The 20,954-nt window shown below is 41.2% G+C and overlaps 1 protein-coding gene and 1 long non-coding RNA gene across 5 annotated transcripts in view; both read left to right on the top strand.

The window, feature by feature from the left end:
* The window catches only part of LOC111263709 (uncharacterized), a 49,105-nt gene that overhangs the window by 4,397 nt on the left and 23,754 nt on the right, over window positions 1-20,954 (top strand). For 2 of the 4 annotated variants that reach the window (XM_022839046.2, XM_022839045.2), the window contains exon 1: window positions 573-678. The exons of 1 other annotated variant lie outside the window; for it this stretch is intronic. In XM_022839046.2, coding sequence (XP_022694781.1) covers window positions 573-678 — 106 coding nt within the window. Of the gene's footprint in view, window positions 1-572; window positions 679-2,369; window positions 2,430-20,954 lie in introns of those variants that run through there. One more of the 4 variants, XM_022839050.1, reaches the window with a different exon arrangement.
* LOC147753043 (uncharacterized) lies at window positions 10,928-14,293 on the top strand. Its single transcript, XR_015312417.1, has 2 exons — window positions 10,928-11,695; window positions 12,147-14,293. It is a non-coding gene; the product is annotated as an uncharacterized LOC147753043 (long non-coding RNA).

Here is a 20,954-nt window from a genome sequence, read left to right as displayed (position 1 = left end):
CACTATTGCCGCAGCTAGTAACTACGTCATAGAGAGCGTTGCTACAACGGAGCATTGCTTACAGCCGATCAGTTAGCCAGTCGGTCAGCCAGCCTGCCTGCCTAGCATTACGTTTGCCGTCGCGTTCCCGCTCTCTTTCATCTCAAGGGCGAAACGTAGTAGCACTAGCCAGTTTAATAACAACGCTCTGCTGGTCGTCAACTTAAACACTTCTAAGCGAAACGTTTTATGCACGTAACAACTAACAACGCTGGTGATAATGATGATGATGACGACGATAGCGGTGGTGGATACAATGGTCTCTGATTGTAGTGATGATAATGATGATTATCCTGCTGATGCTGCTGAGAGTAGAATGAGGTGCATTTGTGCGGGCGAACGAACATTTAAGCTAGTAAGGAGAAGCTGGCTGAGCTGCTTTAATGGAGAAAGCGAGCGAGGATGAAGCTATGGCTTGGCTGTCTGGCTGGCTAGGTTGTGGGCATCGTGTATTACGATGATATAGTGCAGATGTGGGTAGTGATTAATGGGTACCTTGCTGTTTGTACGATGTGTACGATCGACATGGATACATGTGTTTGTTCGGCGGGTTTGATTACCCGCCAATGTCTGACTTCATACGGATGTTTCTTTATGGACGATCATTAAGAAGCAGAGGGAGTATCGTAGAGGATTGGGGTAAGCGAATCAAGTAGAAACGTTAGAGAAGAAAACTTTTTTTTGTTGAATTAAAAATTGGTTATTGTGCGTTTTGGACATTTTTGAGCGATCGTGATTATGACCTGTCTTTTTAGTCTAGTATAATGTAGAGGATACAATGAATTAAATAAGATTAATTGATAACATTTAAAGAAGTCAATAGGGCTTCTTACTTGCGGTTAACAAACAGGCAATGCTTCGATTATGTTACTGTGATCCCTTGTTATACGCAGATAGATGTAGACTTCTCATGCGAATGCATATTTCTACAGGCGATTATTTGTGCAGTATTTAGTCTGTATCAGCTTGTCGCTTGACTGGCGGCTGCAAGATACCGGAGCATGAACAAGATTGATCGGCAACAGCGTTACTTTATAAATGGGTCTTAGATCATTTCGAATACGGCGTTGAAAATCGGCGGGAAATGTATTTGTTTTTTCTATCTTAAAAATTCGACTTCTCTTCTGTCAACTGCCATTATAACCGCCAGCTTTACCCATGTATGTATGACTCTTAGTATGCGTTGCTCTGGTATAGGGGAAATGCGATGTAACCGAACAGAAACAAAGCTTTGGACGTTTTTCATGGTTGAATAGACCAGCATTCAATCAAAGCGAATAGAAATATATTGATATAAAAAGAATATATATATATATATATCGTAAACATTGTTAAGTATGAGCCAGCACTTCAATGCCACGATGTCACGCTCAGGCAAAAAATTCGAACCAATATTGGAACATTACGCTTCGAGAGAGTGTTGTTAAACCCTGGTCAGCAAAACAGCTGCCCTGGGCTAATCACTTTAAAGTTAAAAAGGACAGAACGACCGCTAACGGAGCGACTTCTGCAGTATTCTTATTAGCTAGGCATGTTCGATAAAGCATTCTGCGTCAATCGCATCAACTTCAATCCCAACGACGACATATATTGTACTATTCGCTTCCGAGCGCAATCACCAACCCACAAATAATGACAAGCTTTTTTTCGTACTTTGCTGACGCCACACACAACGATCCGAATCTTCTATAGTTGATAAACCATGTCTATCATCACTGACGCGTATAACGACAGCTATTCATTTGTGTCATGTTGAGGGATCTTCGGCGCAGTCAGAAGTCAACGGAACTTTTCTCGGCAGATTCCTACATACGATTATTTTTGACGTTGTCATCAGATCGGCGTGTGCTTTGCTACGCTGTCTTCGCTCTCAAGAGCTGCAAAGTCGTTACATTTTTTTTAATTGTTCAATTTTTTACCATATCAGCTTTTGGCTCGCTTTGTTCGTGATTTTTGGTGGGAATCGATACTCCACTGGCTGGCGCTGCTGTTGATGCTGCCGCTGCCCTTCGTGCTGGCTAGTGACTAGTTCTCAAAGACGAAAAAGCAACGAGATGCTATAAAAGAGCGCACATCATCTACATAATGTGTCGCAGGGCCGGCGGCGGCGGCCACGTAAACTGGTGTAGTGCGCGCTTTTTTCGGCGGATAAGTGAGGGGATGAATAACGAGTGACAGTGGACCAGAGATTTGAGTTTTTGGCGGCAGAAGGCATTGATGAATCGTGGGCGTCGTTTGATGTGGCAATGAATCTCCTGAGGAAACAATGCTCAGTCATTCACGGTTCGGTAACGGTGCCGCGCACCGCAGGTAGAACAGTAGCGCGGGCGGAGTCCTTGTCGCGCGAATATGTTGTATTTGCTACTGTTGGCGGGCGAAAAGGTTAGCAGGTAAGTTCTCTATAAATGTTTATGAAGATACACAGCCCTAATAGTCTCCTTTTTTACCAGCAAATACACAGCGATAGCAGTATTGTTTCATGTGTAAATTTGCTGGTAAGATACAATTAATGAATTTGTTAAAAATATCAGATGATAAAGGACACGATCACGCCGTTATTAATATCGGTGTCCTCCAGTGGTACCGCAGACTTCCTACTGTAATCAATCGCTAGCTTCACTTCGATTGGCTAACTAAAGGCAAAACACAAAACTGTAATAACGTCTTCTTTTAGAACTTACAAGCTTTCCTCCAGTTCCTGACCATAAATAACTAGACACGTTACTGATTACGTAACGGGCTACTCGATGAATAGGTGCGCGGTCCGGCTTCGTAATGTTCGCAGATTTGCATATGTGAAAAAGGTATGGGTGAAACCGCGACAGAAGGCCGGGGAATCGTTGTCGTTACGAAAAGACAGGATAATATAGTTACGTCTAAACCTGAAAGGGTCGAAGAAGTAAAGCCAAGTCGTATAAGTGACACTAAGTTTACCTGCTTTATTGAAAAGGGACTTAGACACTTTATTATACGAAACATGTCTGAGAGAAAAGCCGGTATAAGGAAGGAAGACGAGGGAGAAGAGAACTGTCCATTCATAAGAATAAGCCGTGCATTTCCTGATGCAAGACTGACCTCCTTACGAATCTCTATAGAAAGAAAAACAACTTAAAAATAGTTATGACGGGTACGTGGTAATGGCGAAATTTGTAGGATGGATTTGCTTCTACTATTATGGAGTAAGGGGAGAGCCGCTTTATAAGCATACATAATATAGTCTGGGATTTTTGTTGTTTTTGTAAATAATAGTATCCTGGCAATGCAGTGTCAATTTTAGTACCATGAAGACATATGGAATTAACTAAGGTGCTGATGAGTAGCAAATGAAAAGCTCTCTCTGTAGACCATAGATCTCATTGACTTGTAGAAAGAACCTATAGATTCCAACTGGATTCGGCCTATAGGTAGTGCTGAACGCAGGGCTCGATAGTGTTGACAAAGGTACGTTGCATTCTGTTGGATTTTGATTATTACAAATAATAATTCAGTTTCTTGTGTGATAAAAAAGAAGCAAAACAGTGGTTGCGAAATGTAGACAGATTTTGATACACACATGATAAGGAGTTCAAAGCAGAGTTCTTTATTGCGCTTGCAAATCGACATGTATGAACTTAACAAATTAAATATTCCTCATGGCTTGTGTTTTTTCATTATATGGTACGAACGTCCGCAATGCCTGCGGCGGTTCTGTGCTCGAAAAGAATTCTCAATACTGCCTTTTTGAGGGTAGGTCTGTTAAAATTGATTTTTTTGCGAAAACTTTTCCCTAGCTGGCTTTCGGCCTTTCGGCCTCGAAGTCACGGATGTTGACCGGTGTACAAGGTGCCACTGCTAGTCTCACGGACCATTTATACTTCTTTCCTTCCTAATTTGTGTAACTTTAGTTCTAAGTAGGTCTGCAGGCCAGATTTTATTGTTATTTGCCTGAAACTAAGGGACTTTTCCCCATTAAACCCTGGGTTTCATATGCTCGGACCTTGGTTTGGGATTCATTAAAACGTAACGAACGTGCTTGCAGGGACGGCTATTGGATCTCTAAATTTGTCAATCGAGTATCCGTCGATTTTTCTAAAGGTTTCTTCACTTTGCGGGTAGCGGTAGTCCCTTGAAGGGCCTTATCTCTTTATCCCACGTACCCGGCTATGTAAAACCATTCCACTTATTTTTCGCTCAACTGCCAATCAGATGCCATCGTCTCAGGTCCTCTGGGGCGATCGTTTGTACAGGATCAAAAGAATTGCATTTCAATTGTACGTAGTTATAGCGTCTCACTACGGTACCACTTGGTAAGTCCTAGAGTTCAACCTGGTAGTAAAAGACGATCCGAACTTCGGAGATATTTATCGGGAACCTATTAGCATTACCCTAGATTCCCCTACGTTAAAGGACCGTTACCTGTGAAACAATTTTGAGTCTACTGTAGCTTCCCTTCTTTAGCTAGTCAGTTGTTCCCCTTCTCTTCTTTTCAGTGCTTCCTCCTTAATTAGCTAGCTAGTGATCCTTGTTGCGTTGTATGCAGCCCTGGTGAGTCGCGCAGAAACTAAAAACAGAAAGTTTTTAGTTTCAGCGCGATTCTTTTGCCATCAAACGCTGTTTCGAAAGGCTAATTCCTATTTTAGCACAAAATAGCAGGATCCTCAACCCTGCTCTTTGCAATCTTAACGTGCTGCAAAGTGAGGGTCGTTTCCGTATGATGAATGATTGCATTCGCTACGTATAGAGGTACTGTAATCTTATTGTGGCAATAGCTTGTAAGTAAAACTCTGTGCAGCTTAAAGGCCAGAAGGCCGGCAACGGCGGAGATTTTTTTAGCGTAATAAAAAAACGAAAACTTCCTTAGCTCTCGATAAGATAGGACCTTGTAGGCGTACCGCTGCGAGAGCGTCTGGTTACCGTCGTCCGCGCGTTTGTTTTGTTGTATAACTGCTTTCGTCATACACTTCATCCTGGTTAGGCTAGAGCGTTGCTCAGAGCTAAAATCGAGAACTAAAACCCTTTTAGTACAACCAGTGGTAACAACGAATTAATGGATTCGCATCATTGACGATTGATGAATGACGATGGATGACTGACGATGTATTCTCAGGATTCTTGTGATTGCTATTTTTCTGCGGATGGCCCTTGTTGAAGCTTAGACAAACTCTATGCAAGATGCTTCCCATACTTCCTGGCGTGCACGTATTCGAAAGCCGAAACCAAGTATTTATGAATATTCTTGATAAATAGTTTCTACAAGTTTTCCCGTGTGCCGTTAGATTTGTTGAGCCCATTTAATCGTTAGGTGCATATAGCAGGCAACTTTTTTCTATGCGCTTTTGCCATCGATGCGGTTATCTTACCAATCTATAAACCGATGAATGCATAGGAACAAAACATAAAAATACCTAAAATTTGATACACAAATACGTCCGTATCTGGGTTCAAACATGCGCCCTCTGGATACGAATGTATCCATCACATTCCTATACCCTGGGCAAGTTCGCGGGTTGCTATGGGCTTTGGACCGCCATGTTTTCCTTTCGTCCATGTAGAAAGCTATCAGTCGCTATTGCCGTTTCGCGTCAACATTTCGCGACGAATGTTCGCTTCAAAGTAAAATTAGACTATCCAGCGTTATAGTTTATGTGGCAACTATGAGTTGCATAACAGCATCATTCGGTTCCACATTTTTTTTTAATTAACTGTTGTATAAGCATTCAATTGAATGAATGTAATGAAGAAAGCGAGTAGTTTCAAAGACAAACTCCATCATATTCTGAATACGTGAATTTGTTTTAGGTAAGTTAGCACCGTAGCTCAGCTATCCGTAAACTTACTAGTATTTCTAGCACGACAGCAACAGTAATGTACAATGAAATCAACATAATAACGACAACAAAGAAACCACATCAGATTAGCTATTAAGAATATGTGAAGCTAAAGCAGTCCTGCATTAGCACTTAGTTATAAAATGATTTGCTGGGTTATGAACCCACGTGCACTTAAGCGGTACTATCTGAGTGCATATATATACACTTTTACCCTACAAAAACCTACGTGTATTCATGCGCTACGCTCACGAAGTCATTCATAGCAGTTTAAACATTACAGGTATCAAAAGCAATCTGCCGAAGGGGCTTTAATGAAACGAGAAGCGCAACCCACCTTTTTTAAGGCCCACCTTCTTAACCGTTTTCTTCATAGTTCTATTCCTTCACCCTAACATCAATGCGCAATTCAATAAACCCGATTTTGTTTAAGTGCCCCGTATATTGATTGTAGATGCAAGTAACTTTGAGTAGTGTTTCTGCAAAATCTGCCAGCTAATCTGAAAGCTAGCATCCCTGCTGCGACAAATTTCCCGGCATCTCTCATTTTTGCTACCTTTAATTCGATGTTTCTTTTTCGATTATATCTGTATTGTGGCATGTTCAATGTAATATTTCTACATATTTGTGTTATAGCTAATTATTAATTAGATCCATTTTAGCAATGCAGTCAAGTCTAGCCAAGTAATTGAGAGGTGAATTTTACGAAGATGCCTGCTATGGCCTCGGTTACACTTGAAGGTGTACAATAATCGTTTGCCGCATGTATATATCAGATGAGGGATTTTTCCCGCCGATTTTTGCTGCTGAAGGCGAAATGAGCTCGCGCTTCCAGGAATCTTCTTGGTCCCTGTACTCAGGAAGCCGGCACGTTTCTGCTTTCCATGTAGTCCACAGGCTGGTAGAGCCGGTGCTGTTCTGCCGAACCTCACATGCAAATGGCCCAAGCGTTACCTTGGCCGATCTAAAGTGAGCGAGTGTAGAACCTTGCTGATTTCATGGCTAGCTATTTGTCCACTTTCACCTTTTATCTGTGCTAGTTAACTGAAGTTGGCCAGCTAACCGCTTAGATGTGAGAATGCGCCGGCTCGTTTACCAGGTCTCGATTTACGCATATGCACTAGTGTACTTTTATATCGATAGAATGCATTGGTCAGGGTAAAAAACAGATTAAAAAAGGCCAGCATCTTCGGGAGGCGGCTTTTTATCGTAAGGGCGGCTAATGCAGTGTCCTAACAACCACGCCATGACGCTGCTGATCACAGTTGTGCAACACGCAGACCTGCAGACTGTATGACGCAATTGGCCAGCAACAGTTATTATTATTATACTAATACGGACGTTATCGGAAGAAGATAAGGTCACCAAGCACCAGTGGCAAGTTGCAAGAGGCGCATACAGATATGAAGACTGAAATAGCGCGCCGGAAAAAGCGTGAGAAGGCCGCCGGGAAATGATTTGTATAGGAGGATTTATTGCTTTGCTTGGTATATCTAGTTTGTAGAGATACGGTGATCCTTGATTCGAATCGGGAGTAAACGAGTGCGTCGTGGGGTTGGGCTCTATGCCCGTTTCTTTAACCCTAGTTTTCAGTATGAATCGTATATTCTGAAGCAAAAATATTTTGATTTGCTAGAACCATCCAGTCCGTTGTATTCAGACCTTCGAATGTAACTGAGACAAGATAGGGTTTTGTCTGTAACATCACTGACTACTAGTAGGTAATCTTTGTTTCTGTTGGTCAGTCAAAATAATATCGTTAATAACATATAAGTTACGCCATCTTATTGATGGTGCCTACCGAAGTGGAGGCGACGATAGATAGTGCTAGTAATAGGCAGTAGTTAGTTCCTTATGCGAGTCAACAGGCTCCATGATACCGTATTTGCTAAGAAGATGCTGATTAGCTCTGTCCATTTATATTGTAAACCAGAAAGTGATCTCGCGAACCAGATGTAGCGGCATAGTGTTTATGAGCGAAACGCATATTTCAAAACATTGTTTCCTTAAGTAAAACAATTCTGCTTAAAGAATAATTATACTACGCTTTACTTAACATATAAAATAACTATATATTATTATATGCTATGTTGTTTTTTGGTGATTACCTTATTTTTGTTTTTATCGTGTGCTGATGCTGATTAGATCCAATTTAGCATCCTTTGTTGTTCTCGGTTTGTCCGATTCGAACTCCCTATGTCGGGCGTAAGAAAGCATCATTTTTGGTACTTATTATTTCAGGTCGTTTTCAACGTCAAAACACTACAGAAGCAGCATGATAATGTGCATTTATTCACTTTTAAAAATGGCTCAAAATAACCCAAGACGAATACGAGATGCCGAGTAAGGTTCATTTTTTGAGTCGTTATTTATTTGAGGTTATGTGAAGCTTAATAACATGGCAACATGCTTTCAAAAAGCTTTTCAATAATATATAAAATTCTCTGACAAATACCAGCGAGCGAAAAAAACTAAAAACAAGAAGCAATAAACAAAAGTGGACATAACTTATGAAAGGACTTAATTATTCCTCAAGGAGCATTTCATGAATGTAACTGTTGGTACAGAACTGGAACGACCGACAGGAATTTCAATTTATTGGGTCACCAAAATCATGTAAAAATGTGTTCAGCCGTAATTCTGCAAATACTGCTCTGCCCAATTAGATGTTGCCCAAGTACCTTGTCCATTAAGAACAAAATTTTAACAAAACGTTTATGCCATCAGCAATTGGATTTTTCCCCATATATATATATATATATATTCATGCAGTTTTTTTCAGTAGCCTTTCGGTTTGGGTGAAGAATTATCAATGTACGTCGAAAACGGTGGCTTTGCCCCCCAGACATGCCCTCCACTCACTAAAAACAAGATGTTATTGAGCAAAAAGTGGCTTTTCTTAGCGCAAGAGAATTGCTATCCAATGCTATATATATAACGTTTGGGCGTTGGTAAGCGAACGAAATGGAAAAACGCAGCACTCAACAAAACCGCCATTATTTGCCAAACATTTTAATGTGCTACATGCATCGCATGCACGAGTCGTATAGGCGTCGTAGCAGTATATACCCCACTTACATAAAAGAGCTGTATGTCACATCCAGGTGACGTCGCCGCAGTCGATACACTTGGTCAACTATCATCTCATTTAGTACCGAAGGTCGGTAACCTTAAACGGTAATGAGAGTCGAGTGAACGAAACGACAAGCACCGCTCCGATTACGAAAACTCTGCAAAGCGTGACGATGCTTTGATCAAGTCGCATTACGAGTTTGCTGCGAGCAGCAAAATCGCCCGGTCACTGACCACGACCGGCACCATCGCCTTAGGGCAGTTGCAACGTCTGCGACAATAACGGCTTGCACGAAATAGCTACTACTGCTAGGTCTGATCCCAACCGATGTCAACGCCAGCTTAGTCCGCGACGCTTGCACCGCGGAGCGTGCGCAATTCGGGTTGTCGTCGTCTGTTGAGTGCATTGCCTTCAGCGTCACAGCAGTAACAACAATAACAACAGCGGCCGCAGAAGTGGCAGCTCAAAAAACATTAGCTATTACCCCTACGGCAAACAACGTTAATCGACGTCAGCGTCAATGCCTATGTTTGTCCCTGGGTGTACGCCTAAAGCTACTCTTGGTTATTGTCTTAACCAATGGACAGCGGTCGGCGATTCCATACTACTGCCACTGTATAGCCCCGCAAGGCAATTGCTATCAGTACGCGAAGATGTATGTAATTCTCGTGGCGTTCATCTTTAGAGAGACAAGATGCTGGAGATCGCCGTTGCGGTTATGGCGGCGGCGGCGGAGGCCGCGTCCGCGCCGACTGCAGCCAGGCTGTGCCATCGGAATCGCACGATCGATCGATTGTTGCAATTCATTTGGTTGCGCGGCGCAAGAGACTAGACGTTTACGTCGCTGCTCACGACGGCAACGATTGGTATTATCGTTGTTACTGTTGAAGCTTCACCTGGGCGACCCAATGCGATGACCAGTGACATGCATTTATTTGGAATGGGAGAGACATTTCCGGGTTTGCCTCGGTAGCCTAAATAATATAAGTAGTTACGTTAGTTATTTTTAATGCTGCTACACGAATAGCTATATAAGAGCGGCTGTACTTGAAAACTGGCTGCGGGGGTAAGAGAATGGTCACCAAATACCTTTGTCCCTGCTGGAGTACTTAGTATTTAGGTAAACAGGACGATTAGTTTTTTAGTGGCTTTCGTTAATGCGTCGTCTTCCAGACCAGATAAGGCAAAGAGCGATTCCTAGCGCGTAACTCGCTGAGTTGGTGATAAACGACTGAAGTCACTGAATGCAAGTGGCACCGGAACGTTAGGAAAACAAGAAGATTCTGAACTAGGTTTGCTTTGAACTTGCTGAATATATTATTCACTGCAACATAAAGGAAATAAGCGTCACGATGTCACTGCTTGTCGAGCGAGTGATTCTGTCTTGCTGAGGAAGCAAAATCGATCCTTCGGGAAATTATGCGGTAAAATAATCAGATTCTGAATAGAAAATTTTCATTCTTAGCCTATTGGACTCGAACATTATATCAATTGCGACATTGTATCAAACAGCGAAAGGTTACTCTGTAACGACCACTGGGATTAAAAACAGCGACCTCTAAGATTGTGGTCGTGGTAGATATTCGCCGGTCGTCCAAATTGACATCCGCGTCCAGCAGAGCAGTAAGCGACCGGCTGGATTATGAGAAAGTCAAACGACGGACGAGAGAATCAACGGCAATGAACGGATGCGTTGTTAACGGTTTACCTTTTCGCTCACACCTGTACGATTGACGGAATGATAGCTAAGTGAAGCGTAATTATTATCAATATGTTTGATTTAGTTTAGGCGACGATGTTAGCTAGAGTAGCTGGGTTTTATGCACATAAAAATAAATATCGAACCGTTTTCCTTCGACGACCGCATTCAGCTTAATAAAAGTACGGCTGTATTTCAGGGCTGCGAACTCTATACGAGTATCTCTATTTCTGTTTGGCGATAACTGCTAGCTTGATGCTCAAATCATTATCAGCATAATTATCATCACCACCATCATAATGTATGGTTAGATAAATTTGATACGCCACGTTTCTACCGGTATTACTCATTTTCTAGGCGCAGCATACGCTCTTGGTTTCTCCTTCCTAGACGCCCTAATGTGCCCTCCTTATCTGGAGGTTCTACTCGATAAGTAACTTAGTAGTAGTATTTATCGCTTATAGTTGGTCACTGACAACTATAACTTATTGACATTCGTTTCGATCCGTTGCCAGCTAACTTACAAGTGTTTTTTTCAAGACCTGCTAAATGCCTATTTCTTTTATTAGTGATTCATGCGTGCACATCAACTACAACGAAGTCGTCGGTTATAACTGAGTAAATACGACAGTAGAACAGTATCGTAGCATTATTACCAGTCTGATATATTGCTATCTTCAATCATATTAATAGACAGCAGTAGCATGTATTTTTCAACCTAAACTTGCCCTGCTATAATGAGAGAAAAGATACTTCCTCAAAAATACAACCAACGCAACCGCTGATTTAAGCTCTAAATGGCAACGCTATTTATCAGTAATGACGTCTGTCGTTAGTTTTACAGGCCTGTCGACTTTCGATCGCACTAGCCGCTGCTACCGAGCGATTGCTACTTACGCAGGTCGTTGACTGTTGACGAATCCAATCCTTTGAGGGTGTCCTATGTGTATAGGTCGCAGGGTATTAGTCCCCCCATGTTGGTGAAGTGGCTCACTAGGCAACAACACGCCGCAGCGAAACTAAGTTTATTACCTAGACTTACGAACGATTGGTGGCGTGTTACGTTTGCACTGTGAAGTAAGTTTGAATGGCTTTATCGTTTAACTATGATGCAATTGAGAATGTGTCAGAATTTGTCTCATGGACTGTGTATTGTATACCAGGTCACCTTGACTAGTCAAGTGGTGCCGCTTGAAATGATAAATAGGCTGGTTAGGTTTTTCGTAAGCCTCGAGGCATTCGCTTCTATAGAGTATGTATCTCCACAGAGATGAGAAAATTAGATAAAAAGTCAGAAAGATGATACGTGTGGAAACTGCTTGACGATGAGCTGTGCGCACCTCACGGCATCGCTAACCGTAATCTACGAACGGATTGTTGTTGAGTCGATTGTTGTGAGGCACTAGAAACGTTCGCAAGTCAGTTAAGAAAGCGATTTCTGCGTTAGCTAGCGTTCTTCGAAAAGACAGAAACCGGTTGTTGGTGTCCCATACATTTAATGCTCTTACTGTCGTTTTGGATCCCTCAGGTAGGCGTTTGGCCATTGGGTTCACAGGTGAACGCTCCGTTTCGACGAGTAAGTTAGACCGTGACGATGATGAAGATAAACAAAAGTCGAGATTGTGGAACATCTACGTAAGTTCTTGCATTCATCCTTACAATTATGGGGAAGAAGGGCTGCGCCGCAGTATGGATCGATGGCTAACTGAAGCTTGAATCGTCTTAGTGGGGACATGACATGTCGCCTTGTACCTAACTGTACTGCCAATGAAACTTGTATATTCTAGAAGCGAACAGGCAGGCACAGTAGCCAAAAGAGTCAAAGGATTATTCGATGACACAAAGTTTACGAGTTTTGCTCTGAATGATAAGGTTTTTGATTGATTGTCGGTGATAATCACAATTTGGCAGAGAGAAAGGCACAGCCTGAGTGTGGAAGAGCTTCGGAGCAGTTCGAGCAGGCTCAACACGAATTAAGGTTCCAATCCTCCTTCCCGAATAACGAGTCCCGAAGAATTGGTCCGGTTTTTGGCCTATATTCGTCCTTGCTATCGTATAATCGTTGTTTAAATGCATGTACAGATAAGACGGAATTGTTAGAATGTTTTACGCGGATATTGTGCTTGTGTACGCAGTCGCGCTGTCTTGCTAATCTATATTTATAAGTGTATAGCTGTAAATATTTATATATTTAGTTGTATAATCTGTCAGAGTATTCTAGTGTACTTGCTTTTACAACTTATTCGTATTTCCAACTGGCTCACTGGTTTTAACAAGTTTGGTAGTATATAGCGATTTGTCAATACTTCATCATTAAGGTCGGTTAAGACCTTAGGCCTAACAAATTCACACAGCTGGCATACCACGTGTTGCAACAGCCTTTTCTTGGCATAGGTCAGTTGTTGGCATTTGTAAATATCAAGCAATGGCTCCCGCCTGCTTCGACCCGGACAAGGTCAAACTTGAATCAGAAATAAACTTTCAACAGTCCCTTTAACATTGTATATTGAATACCTAGTTTTTCACATTAGTGCAAAGCCGAGGCTGCTACTTTTTGCCTTGCCCGAGATGATGGGATGCGCTTAAGAGAGCTATGGAAAGCTATCAACATATATATATACATAATGCAATGACTAATTACGCCATGGCGAACCAGCTAAGCTAACGATACTGCTAACGAGAAAGTCGATGCGCAAGGAAGTGGGTATACCTGGCTATTAATAGTTGCCTTGCCAAGACTATCATCGTCCGGGTGGGGGGCGAAATCCTAGGCCATTGCCCTCTTGCAGGGATGAACTACATGGATATAATTACATTTATATGCAAATTCACCGGACCAACATGGTTTAATGTAGCTTGTAAATAGCCCATGGCATCTGTGACCATTCCAGTTGTATTGCGACCGCAATTTTATGAGAAAGAGCATATGATACACTGCCCAACGTTGCCAAATACCATTCCCTGGCAGTACCTAGATCAGCGACGGCAATGCTTTATAAAAATGCAAGTTCTTGTCAGGCAAATATGAAAACGAATCAGAAGTTCATATATAAATCAAATAGTCATTTGGCTATATTTCGATGATGACCAACCGGCCCTCACATACCAGACTGTCTCCCATTATCTAATCTACATACAGCTTCGCTTATATTATGTAGGACATATATAATAAGTGACGTTTATTATTTAGTACTAACAATACGACTAGTGTTCATATAATTATGGGCCGCCCAACTCTTTGATTGCACGTTTAATGCCCACTAGCTCAATGAGGTATTTATCAAAGAAGTCCTCACTCACGATGAGTACTGCCACAACGATAATCCAGCGACGTACATAGATCGAATCCAACTGACAAAGCTAATAAGTATTAAGTGTTACGCCTCGAATTACGGTGAAACATTGCTGCTACAGATGGTGGGCCCTTATGCATCATAAGAGGAAGTGTGTCTACGCCTGACTTCAAACCTTAATCACTTCACACGTCTCCAAGTATACCAGGCAAACACATTACCACTGCATCATTACGAGGACACAGCTGGCATAGTAAAAAAGGCTCAAAAGTACTAGCTCAACGGTAACCGTATACCAATATACAGCTAATAATTGTCTGCATTGGGAGTGTGTAAAACGTAAAGAAAAATTCTCGTTCAATAAAAACAAGGTTTTTGAGAACTTACGAGCAAGTTACATAAATCAGTTCATCAGCCAATAGAGGAAAGATCAATACCCCGATACGCTGCGATATTAGAGCTATAGCTCAAACGCGATCAGCTAGGTTGGCAATTGCAACGCTCAATGTTATGTTAGAAAGATTACTGAGACGTTCAGTCTCAATCTTATCGTTGCCATCTTGCCAGTTCTGATAATGCGGTAACTGTTCCTGTTGATCCCCTGCCTACTGAAGATCACGATGTACGGAAAAAAAGTGTTCCGAGAAACACTCCTGTTGTCCGTAATACTAACACGACACAAGAATAGTTAAATTTTTAATTAATTTTCACTCGTATAGTCTAGCTTCTGTTATCTCCTAGTTTTTTAGTAACTCGGGTTAGTCTAGCCTGTCACGCGATGTAGCTCAACTATTATTCCAATAATGTGTTATGCTTCTTACGATCCTGGTAAAAACATTGTAGCCGGAATATGAATGCAGGGAAAAGCTTTGTTTTCGAGCTTCGTGTTTCAGATAGAGATGGACCCATTCAGGTATTCTATTCAATAAGATATGCAATTTCTTTCGGCATTTGAGGGAAGAATAATTCCATGCTTTATTTAGGGGATGAACGGGATAGTTTGAGGCAAATTTTTTGGCGGGCTATTTATCGCAGGGACATTAATCATTACTCCATAATCATTTTCAGAAAAAAAACCCCTAAGACTTGTAGTAATGATAGACGCTTGTTTTCATAATATGAAAAAAGTTAGCCATTGTGCAGTGTTTTCACACCGGTCAAACCCCAGCTAAAATTAAGAAAAAAAAATTAGGAAATCAATGATGTATGCCATTTTTGTCGTTATACAGATTTCGAACAATCCCAGAGGGTTTTCTACGTAGAGCGAAAAATTCATAGTAAAGATTAGATTGAAACGGTTTGGAAATTCGTCGAAAAGGGCACAAGCTATTTTTCGGTAGCCCCAAAATTTTTATACAAAATTTTTATTTTTACTTTAAGTAAGAGACTTTTGGAAGCGAATTTATCTGTCCGGCCATGGGACTATTTCTTTAGGCTTCAATTAACCTGTCTTCAAACACTTTGGAGCCTACCTAGATATTTTAGGCGTGTTTGCCTCTTGAGCCCTTGAATTCGTCAAACTTTTGACCTATCCGTTAGCCTGAAATTTACGCTGAATCTTTTCATGCGGAACATGTTTGAACGAATTCTTCATGGGTTTAGAGATCAAATATAGCTTTATATAAGGATCTAGCAGAAAAGGTTATTCGGAACCTTAAATAAAAGATTTTTAAAACCGGTTTGCGAGCAATTCAAGCTGTAAAACAAAGCCGTGGCAAAGCTTATGCCATAGGTACATTGAACGCACCTATCTATCACCAATTCATTGGCTCTCGCCCCGTTTTCATCTTGATGCAGTTTACAAACAAGCGAGATCTGTTCCAAAGGGCGCTTTACCTTGTGGATGTCTATCGATATGAAAACCTGGTGCACTATTCCCTAACGTGGATGAATAAAAAAAAAACCTATTTTGCATATTGAGCTACACGCTCAACATGAACGCGGTAATAGTATCCTCGATTCGTCTAATATACTAATGATAGTATATACTATACACTTAAGCCTGTACATTTTGTATTCTGTTAGTAAAAGAAAATAGAGGCGCTTTGTCGGCCCTAATTTCTTTTTTTTTCGATAGAGTAATCTTGATTTTTTGCTGCTAGGCATTATGTCTGTGTGTACTCCGCATGATACACAAATCAGAAGCCTTGCGAACCAGGCAACAACAGCCCCGTCCAACTTTCGCAGTATTTACTCTTTGGGAGCGCGTGGTTATTTATATTGTGGCCCGCGCTCTGCTTAGAATGTGTATGTTTTGCAACGGAACATTTCTAAGAGGAAGCATTGTGTCGCGACACATTTGTATACAAAATAAAATTTAGCTGGCATTAGAATTAGCTATCGGAGTGATACGAACCTTTCGACTATCGATGATCTATCTGCCGTTAAACCGCTGAGCAGTGGGGTTTGCATTGTTCATAGCGGTAGGCTTTATTTTGATTTTCTATCGAGATATTTTTGGCTGTATATAACGGCCGAGCCATATCTCGGATCAGAGTTAGGCAGGATTTTCCAGAAGTAATGCTGTATGTTCTGAGACGTATTATATTTACAGAAACGAGAGCTGTCAGTGGGATTTCTTTCAATGGACAAAAGTTTTCATTTGAAGGGCTGTGGCTAGGTTGAGAACTACTTACGCTGATGTAACTCGTCGACAAACGGCGCCTGTAGGATTCTGGTGTATGTCTACGAATGTTGGGGATGCGGAATCTGTAGTACATTGGCGGGTAGCCCTCTTATATGCCTGTTATACATACATGTCCCAATCGAGCCCGATTTGTTCCGGATGACCAAAACGGTTACACGTAACCAGGATTTTTTACTATGCCATGATATGGCCTTAGAGCAGCAGTGGTCAATCTGTTGTTATATCTATCAGATAGGCATACTCAGTGCTAATAAATGTATGTATCAATAAATGTGGAGCTTAAATAGGCCATAGACAGGACACTTAGGCACTATTTCAGCACTCTTCAGTCGTACGAGATATCGCTTTCTAAAGGCATACCTGCGTAGTCTGAGCTCTATCTAACTGGAGACACTTATACATTTTCAGCAGGCCCTGTTTAGTCAAATTAAAGTAATTTAACTAAAACTAAAAGTTGACCGCACGAATCGTCGAAAAGTGGTATGCCATACATTCTCAGTGGTGCGATATAATTGTTTCTGGCGTTAAAATAAATGTTCTATTGTCTGTCTATTACAGGCTATGAATAGGACTATATGCATATAACGATAATTATATACCTGAAGGAGGCAGCTAGCTGCCACCGATAAGACGACCGAGCGAATAAATGTTTATGCATTTAACAAAACGTTTCTTATCCTGGCAGCTTTCAGAGCTAAAAAGCCAGGCAGCCATGAACAAATAAGGGGAGGGACAGGGGGACGTATGTAATCATTCTCGACACTGTATGTCTTCTGTGGTGGTTTGAGCGATTTTTCTGGCCCGTAGGAAAATAGTAATGTTGCGCGAAAGGTATTACATTAATATATACGTGTCTTTTATTTTTAGAAAAAAAACTATGTACGTTTTTTTTTTGAAAAATGCTAGTTTTTCATCAAAACTGCTACTCATAACTTTAATATTATATTTATCTTTTTCTATCTATGCTGAACATTTCTGCAAACAATACGTTCTTATTAACGCTTCTTTTTTATGCGCGTATATTAGACGATTTTTTATCCTGCCATCCGCCATAGCAGGACGTCCAGTTAATAAACGTTTATGTTTATGAGGTGATGGTTACCAAGAACCTATAGGGGATCCGTAAAAGAAGACTGTGTACAACAAATACTTGCCATTATATCATCTAGCTAATAAATCTTGTGCACGTTTCTTCTAAAGAAAGTACGGATTAATAAAGGAAATATAAATAGCCTTTGCAGTCGGAACAATCACTCACACCGATATAGTCCTCAAGATGTAATTGCTTTAACATTTATTATAATAATTCACTGTGAAATCATTTAATATTGATAATATTAGCTTTTGTGTAAAGTTTTTATCGATTCGACGGTATAGGTTTACGTTGGGTAGTTCTTCATATCAGTCTCCAGATTCAAGCATTTTTCAACGCGTCTCTCGTTAACAGCCGTTGATACCGACTCAGGTAGATTTTTCCTTAAGCGACAGAATTTAGAACTTAGCTATTATTTAGCGTCTGTTTTTAAGAGCATTTTCGGGTGGTCCCAGCTAAAAACCAGCCAATATTGAAAATCATTTTTTTGTTAGATATCTATCCAAAATCTCGGTACGTTTCGTCTCTTCGCAGCGGTCTGCAGCGTATTTCAGTCGCTCGTTTGCAGCGAAAGTGTGTATGGTGAAATTCGTATTTGATCTAGCTGTCCTACTTTCTACGCACTCAATAGAGAGGTTGGTGACACATTAAAAACTTGCTCGTTCTGCATCATCCACGGCAGAATTACGTAATCGATCAAATGGTATCACTGCTATTCCGTGTGCTGATTATTTCCAAAGATGGATTATCACATTCGGTACGCTCGGTTCGCCAGTGATACTGAACCAGCTACTACGCATCAACATGCCTTTGTTATTACAGGCAATGTTAATGATAGTGGAACGTTACGATAACGCAACGTAGTGCCACCCGTGACCATGTAGTGTGGAAATCCACAATCCGGTGGAAATTTTCATTTGAAAACTTCAAAATTACTTGCGGTAACAACATGACGGGATGGTTCGATGTGTGCAATATGCAATATTCTATCACTTCATTAGAGCATCTTGTGGTTGCTTAGGACTAATTCATAGTGGTATATATCATGCCGAACTGCCCCAAGGTAGCAGTCTGATTCGCTGGTATTGGCCATATTCTGTGGCGGCAGCCTTTCGAAATTTCTAGTTTGTCACTTGAATTCGTATTCGATCGGCTCACCACATCAGCGCCTTCGCCCTGGTCATGGCCACGTAACTCGGCCGGTTCTGGTTAACGGTCTGCTGTACTTATTTGAAAATATTTGTATTTCATTATAATAATTTGATAATTATTCGATTTTGATAATAATCCTATTCTGCAATAGAGTCAAGTTCAAAATATATGTTATGAGGACAAGCTCACCTAGCATCTAGCCTATGGGGTCTTGATGAATCTAGACTTATCGCTCGAAAACAAAGGCCAGTCGAACGAAAAACCAGCTGAATCTGTTCACTGTGTTGAATGCCGGACCTTCACACGCTGCAACGTTTAGTGGTAGCATTTTGGCGGGTACTTCAAGCGAGAGTTATTCAAGCGAACAGGGTTCAATACAGCCAAATCGGTGTATATCATCAAACGGATTAAAAGACCCTCTAGGTTCGATATACACGGACAGGTTGGTGGCTGTTGGCCTATAGGTGGCTTCTACGCCCATAGGTAACTTCTGGAGAGCCACTCATGTCGAAATCTATTGCAGCTTATTCAACAAATTTATTTAGGCGCGTTGGCTATTTATTTTGCTTCTCTAAGGAGTACTTCTCATTTCTGCGTCAACATGTCAGTTCCCTTCAAATAGCCTGATAATGTTAACGATGTGCACGTGTTACTTAGGTCGATCGATGAACTACTCCATGATCTATAACGTTCTCTCAATGACCCACGTGAAATAGATATCTACTATTGTTTTATATGAGTGTATTCGGGTCTTACGTGGAGTCGCTTTTAGGCAAGTGATGGCCATAACCAGGGAAACCCAACAAGCGCGAAATGTAGACAAAAAAAAAAAAAAAAAAAGTTGAATCTGCGGGATCCTATACGTGGGCCAGTCAAACCCCATCGCTAGATACAATACGTTGAAAAACGCTGCAGTGACATGTTTCAGAGTTCAGTGCGTGTAGGGTTCTTAAGGCTGCATTTTGTGCGCAACCATCCGTCTTCGCGGTTTCTCACTCATCTTATTCACATAAGTCTACTCGAAGAACATCGCGACCGCATGTTCAGTTGGGATTGACTGTCCCAACAACAGTGAATTAGTTTGTGCCCAGTCTCTTCAGTCACTGTCATCGTTGATTTTAGCGAGTCGCAACTCTGTGTGCGTTATATCTCTGACAGGTCACTGTTTGTGCCATACGCTGTATGTCGGCGTATGACTTTTGTAGAATCTCCAGGAGGGCAGGTATAAACGAATTCGGTCAACGATATTCAGGGGATCCTTTGTATCAATCTCGCCGACCGGACAGTGTTCAACAGGCCATCGTTAAGTTCATCCTTGTACTTACATGACCAGCTGACTCATTCATGGTTATATATAGACTGTGTGAAGACGGTTTGTATTTCTTTACATTGTTTGGAAATCTGTATGTGTAACTCAAAGGTGTGCTGCAAGATTAGAGCTATGGACAAAACTTTATCAATTTGTCTATTGAATACGTGATTAGAGCCCTGCCAAATGGACTTCCGAGTTCGTTAGTCTCGCGACTTTTACATTTTCATCATTTTATGAATGAACAACGACCGTTACTTACATTTTGAAGTAATATTACATGATTCATGCCACAGAAGACTAGCGTCATGCGAGTGTCGAATACACCTGCCAGGAAGACATTGTTTATCTAGCAATTCATGAATCACTGCGTAGACACAAAGCTTAAAAATTGGGCAATACATTTTGTTGATCACTTCCAACAGCGATAGTCGACGAATTTGTTTTGTCTATTTTAATAGAAATCAAGTGATTCTAGGAGATTCATCGTGGTCTCAATGAAGGCAAGCTTCGATTCCCTTGTCACTGCAGTTTGCATTTGCGGACTCAGACATTGTAGGTGTCCGGCTCAGTTTTCAGCCGTATTCGTCAGGTAATTCCAGTAGCAGAACGTTTTCTTTTGAAGGGCTACCCTAGCTCATACGTCGCAGAATTCAAGCTAAAAATCTACGAGTCGACTGAAAGGCCAATTTCCACTATACGGATATACTCATGTAGCTCAACATGATCAACACAAAATCCATTTCAGTGAACCAAGCCAATTTGGATAATTAATGCTGGCAAGGTACAGTGTATGATTTCGCTTAAATGCACGCTACATGCTTCGTCTGGCCGGACCTTGG

The sequence above is a fragment of the Varroa jacobsoni genome, unplaced genomic scaffold (assembly GCF_002532875.2).
Source record: "Varroa jacobsoni isolate VJ856 unplaced genomic scaffold, vjacob_1.0 scaffold_784, whole genome shotgun sequence".
NCBI lineage: Eukaryota > Metazoa > Arthropoda > Arachnida > Mesostigmata > Varroidae > Varroa > Varroa jacobsoni.
The sequence above is the reverse complement of the archived record's forward strand: the minus strand, read 5'-3'. Positions and strand labels throughout refer to the sequence as shown.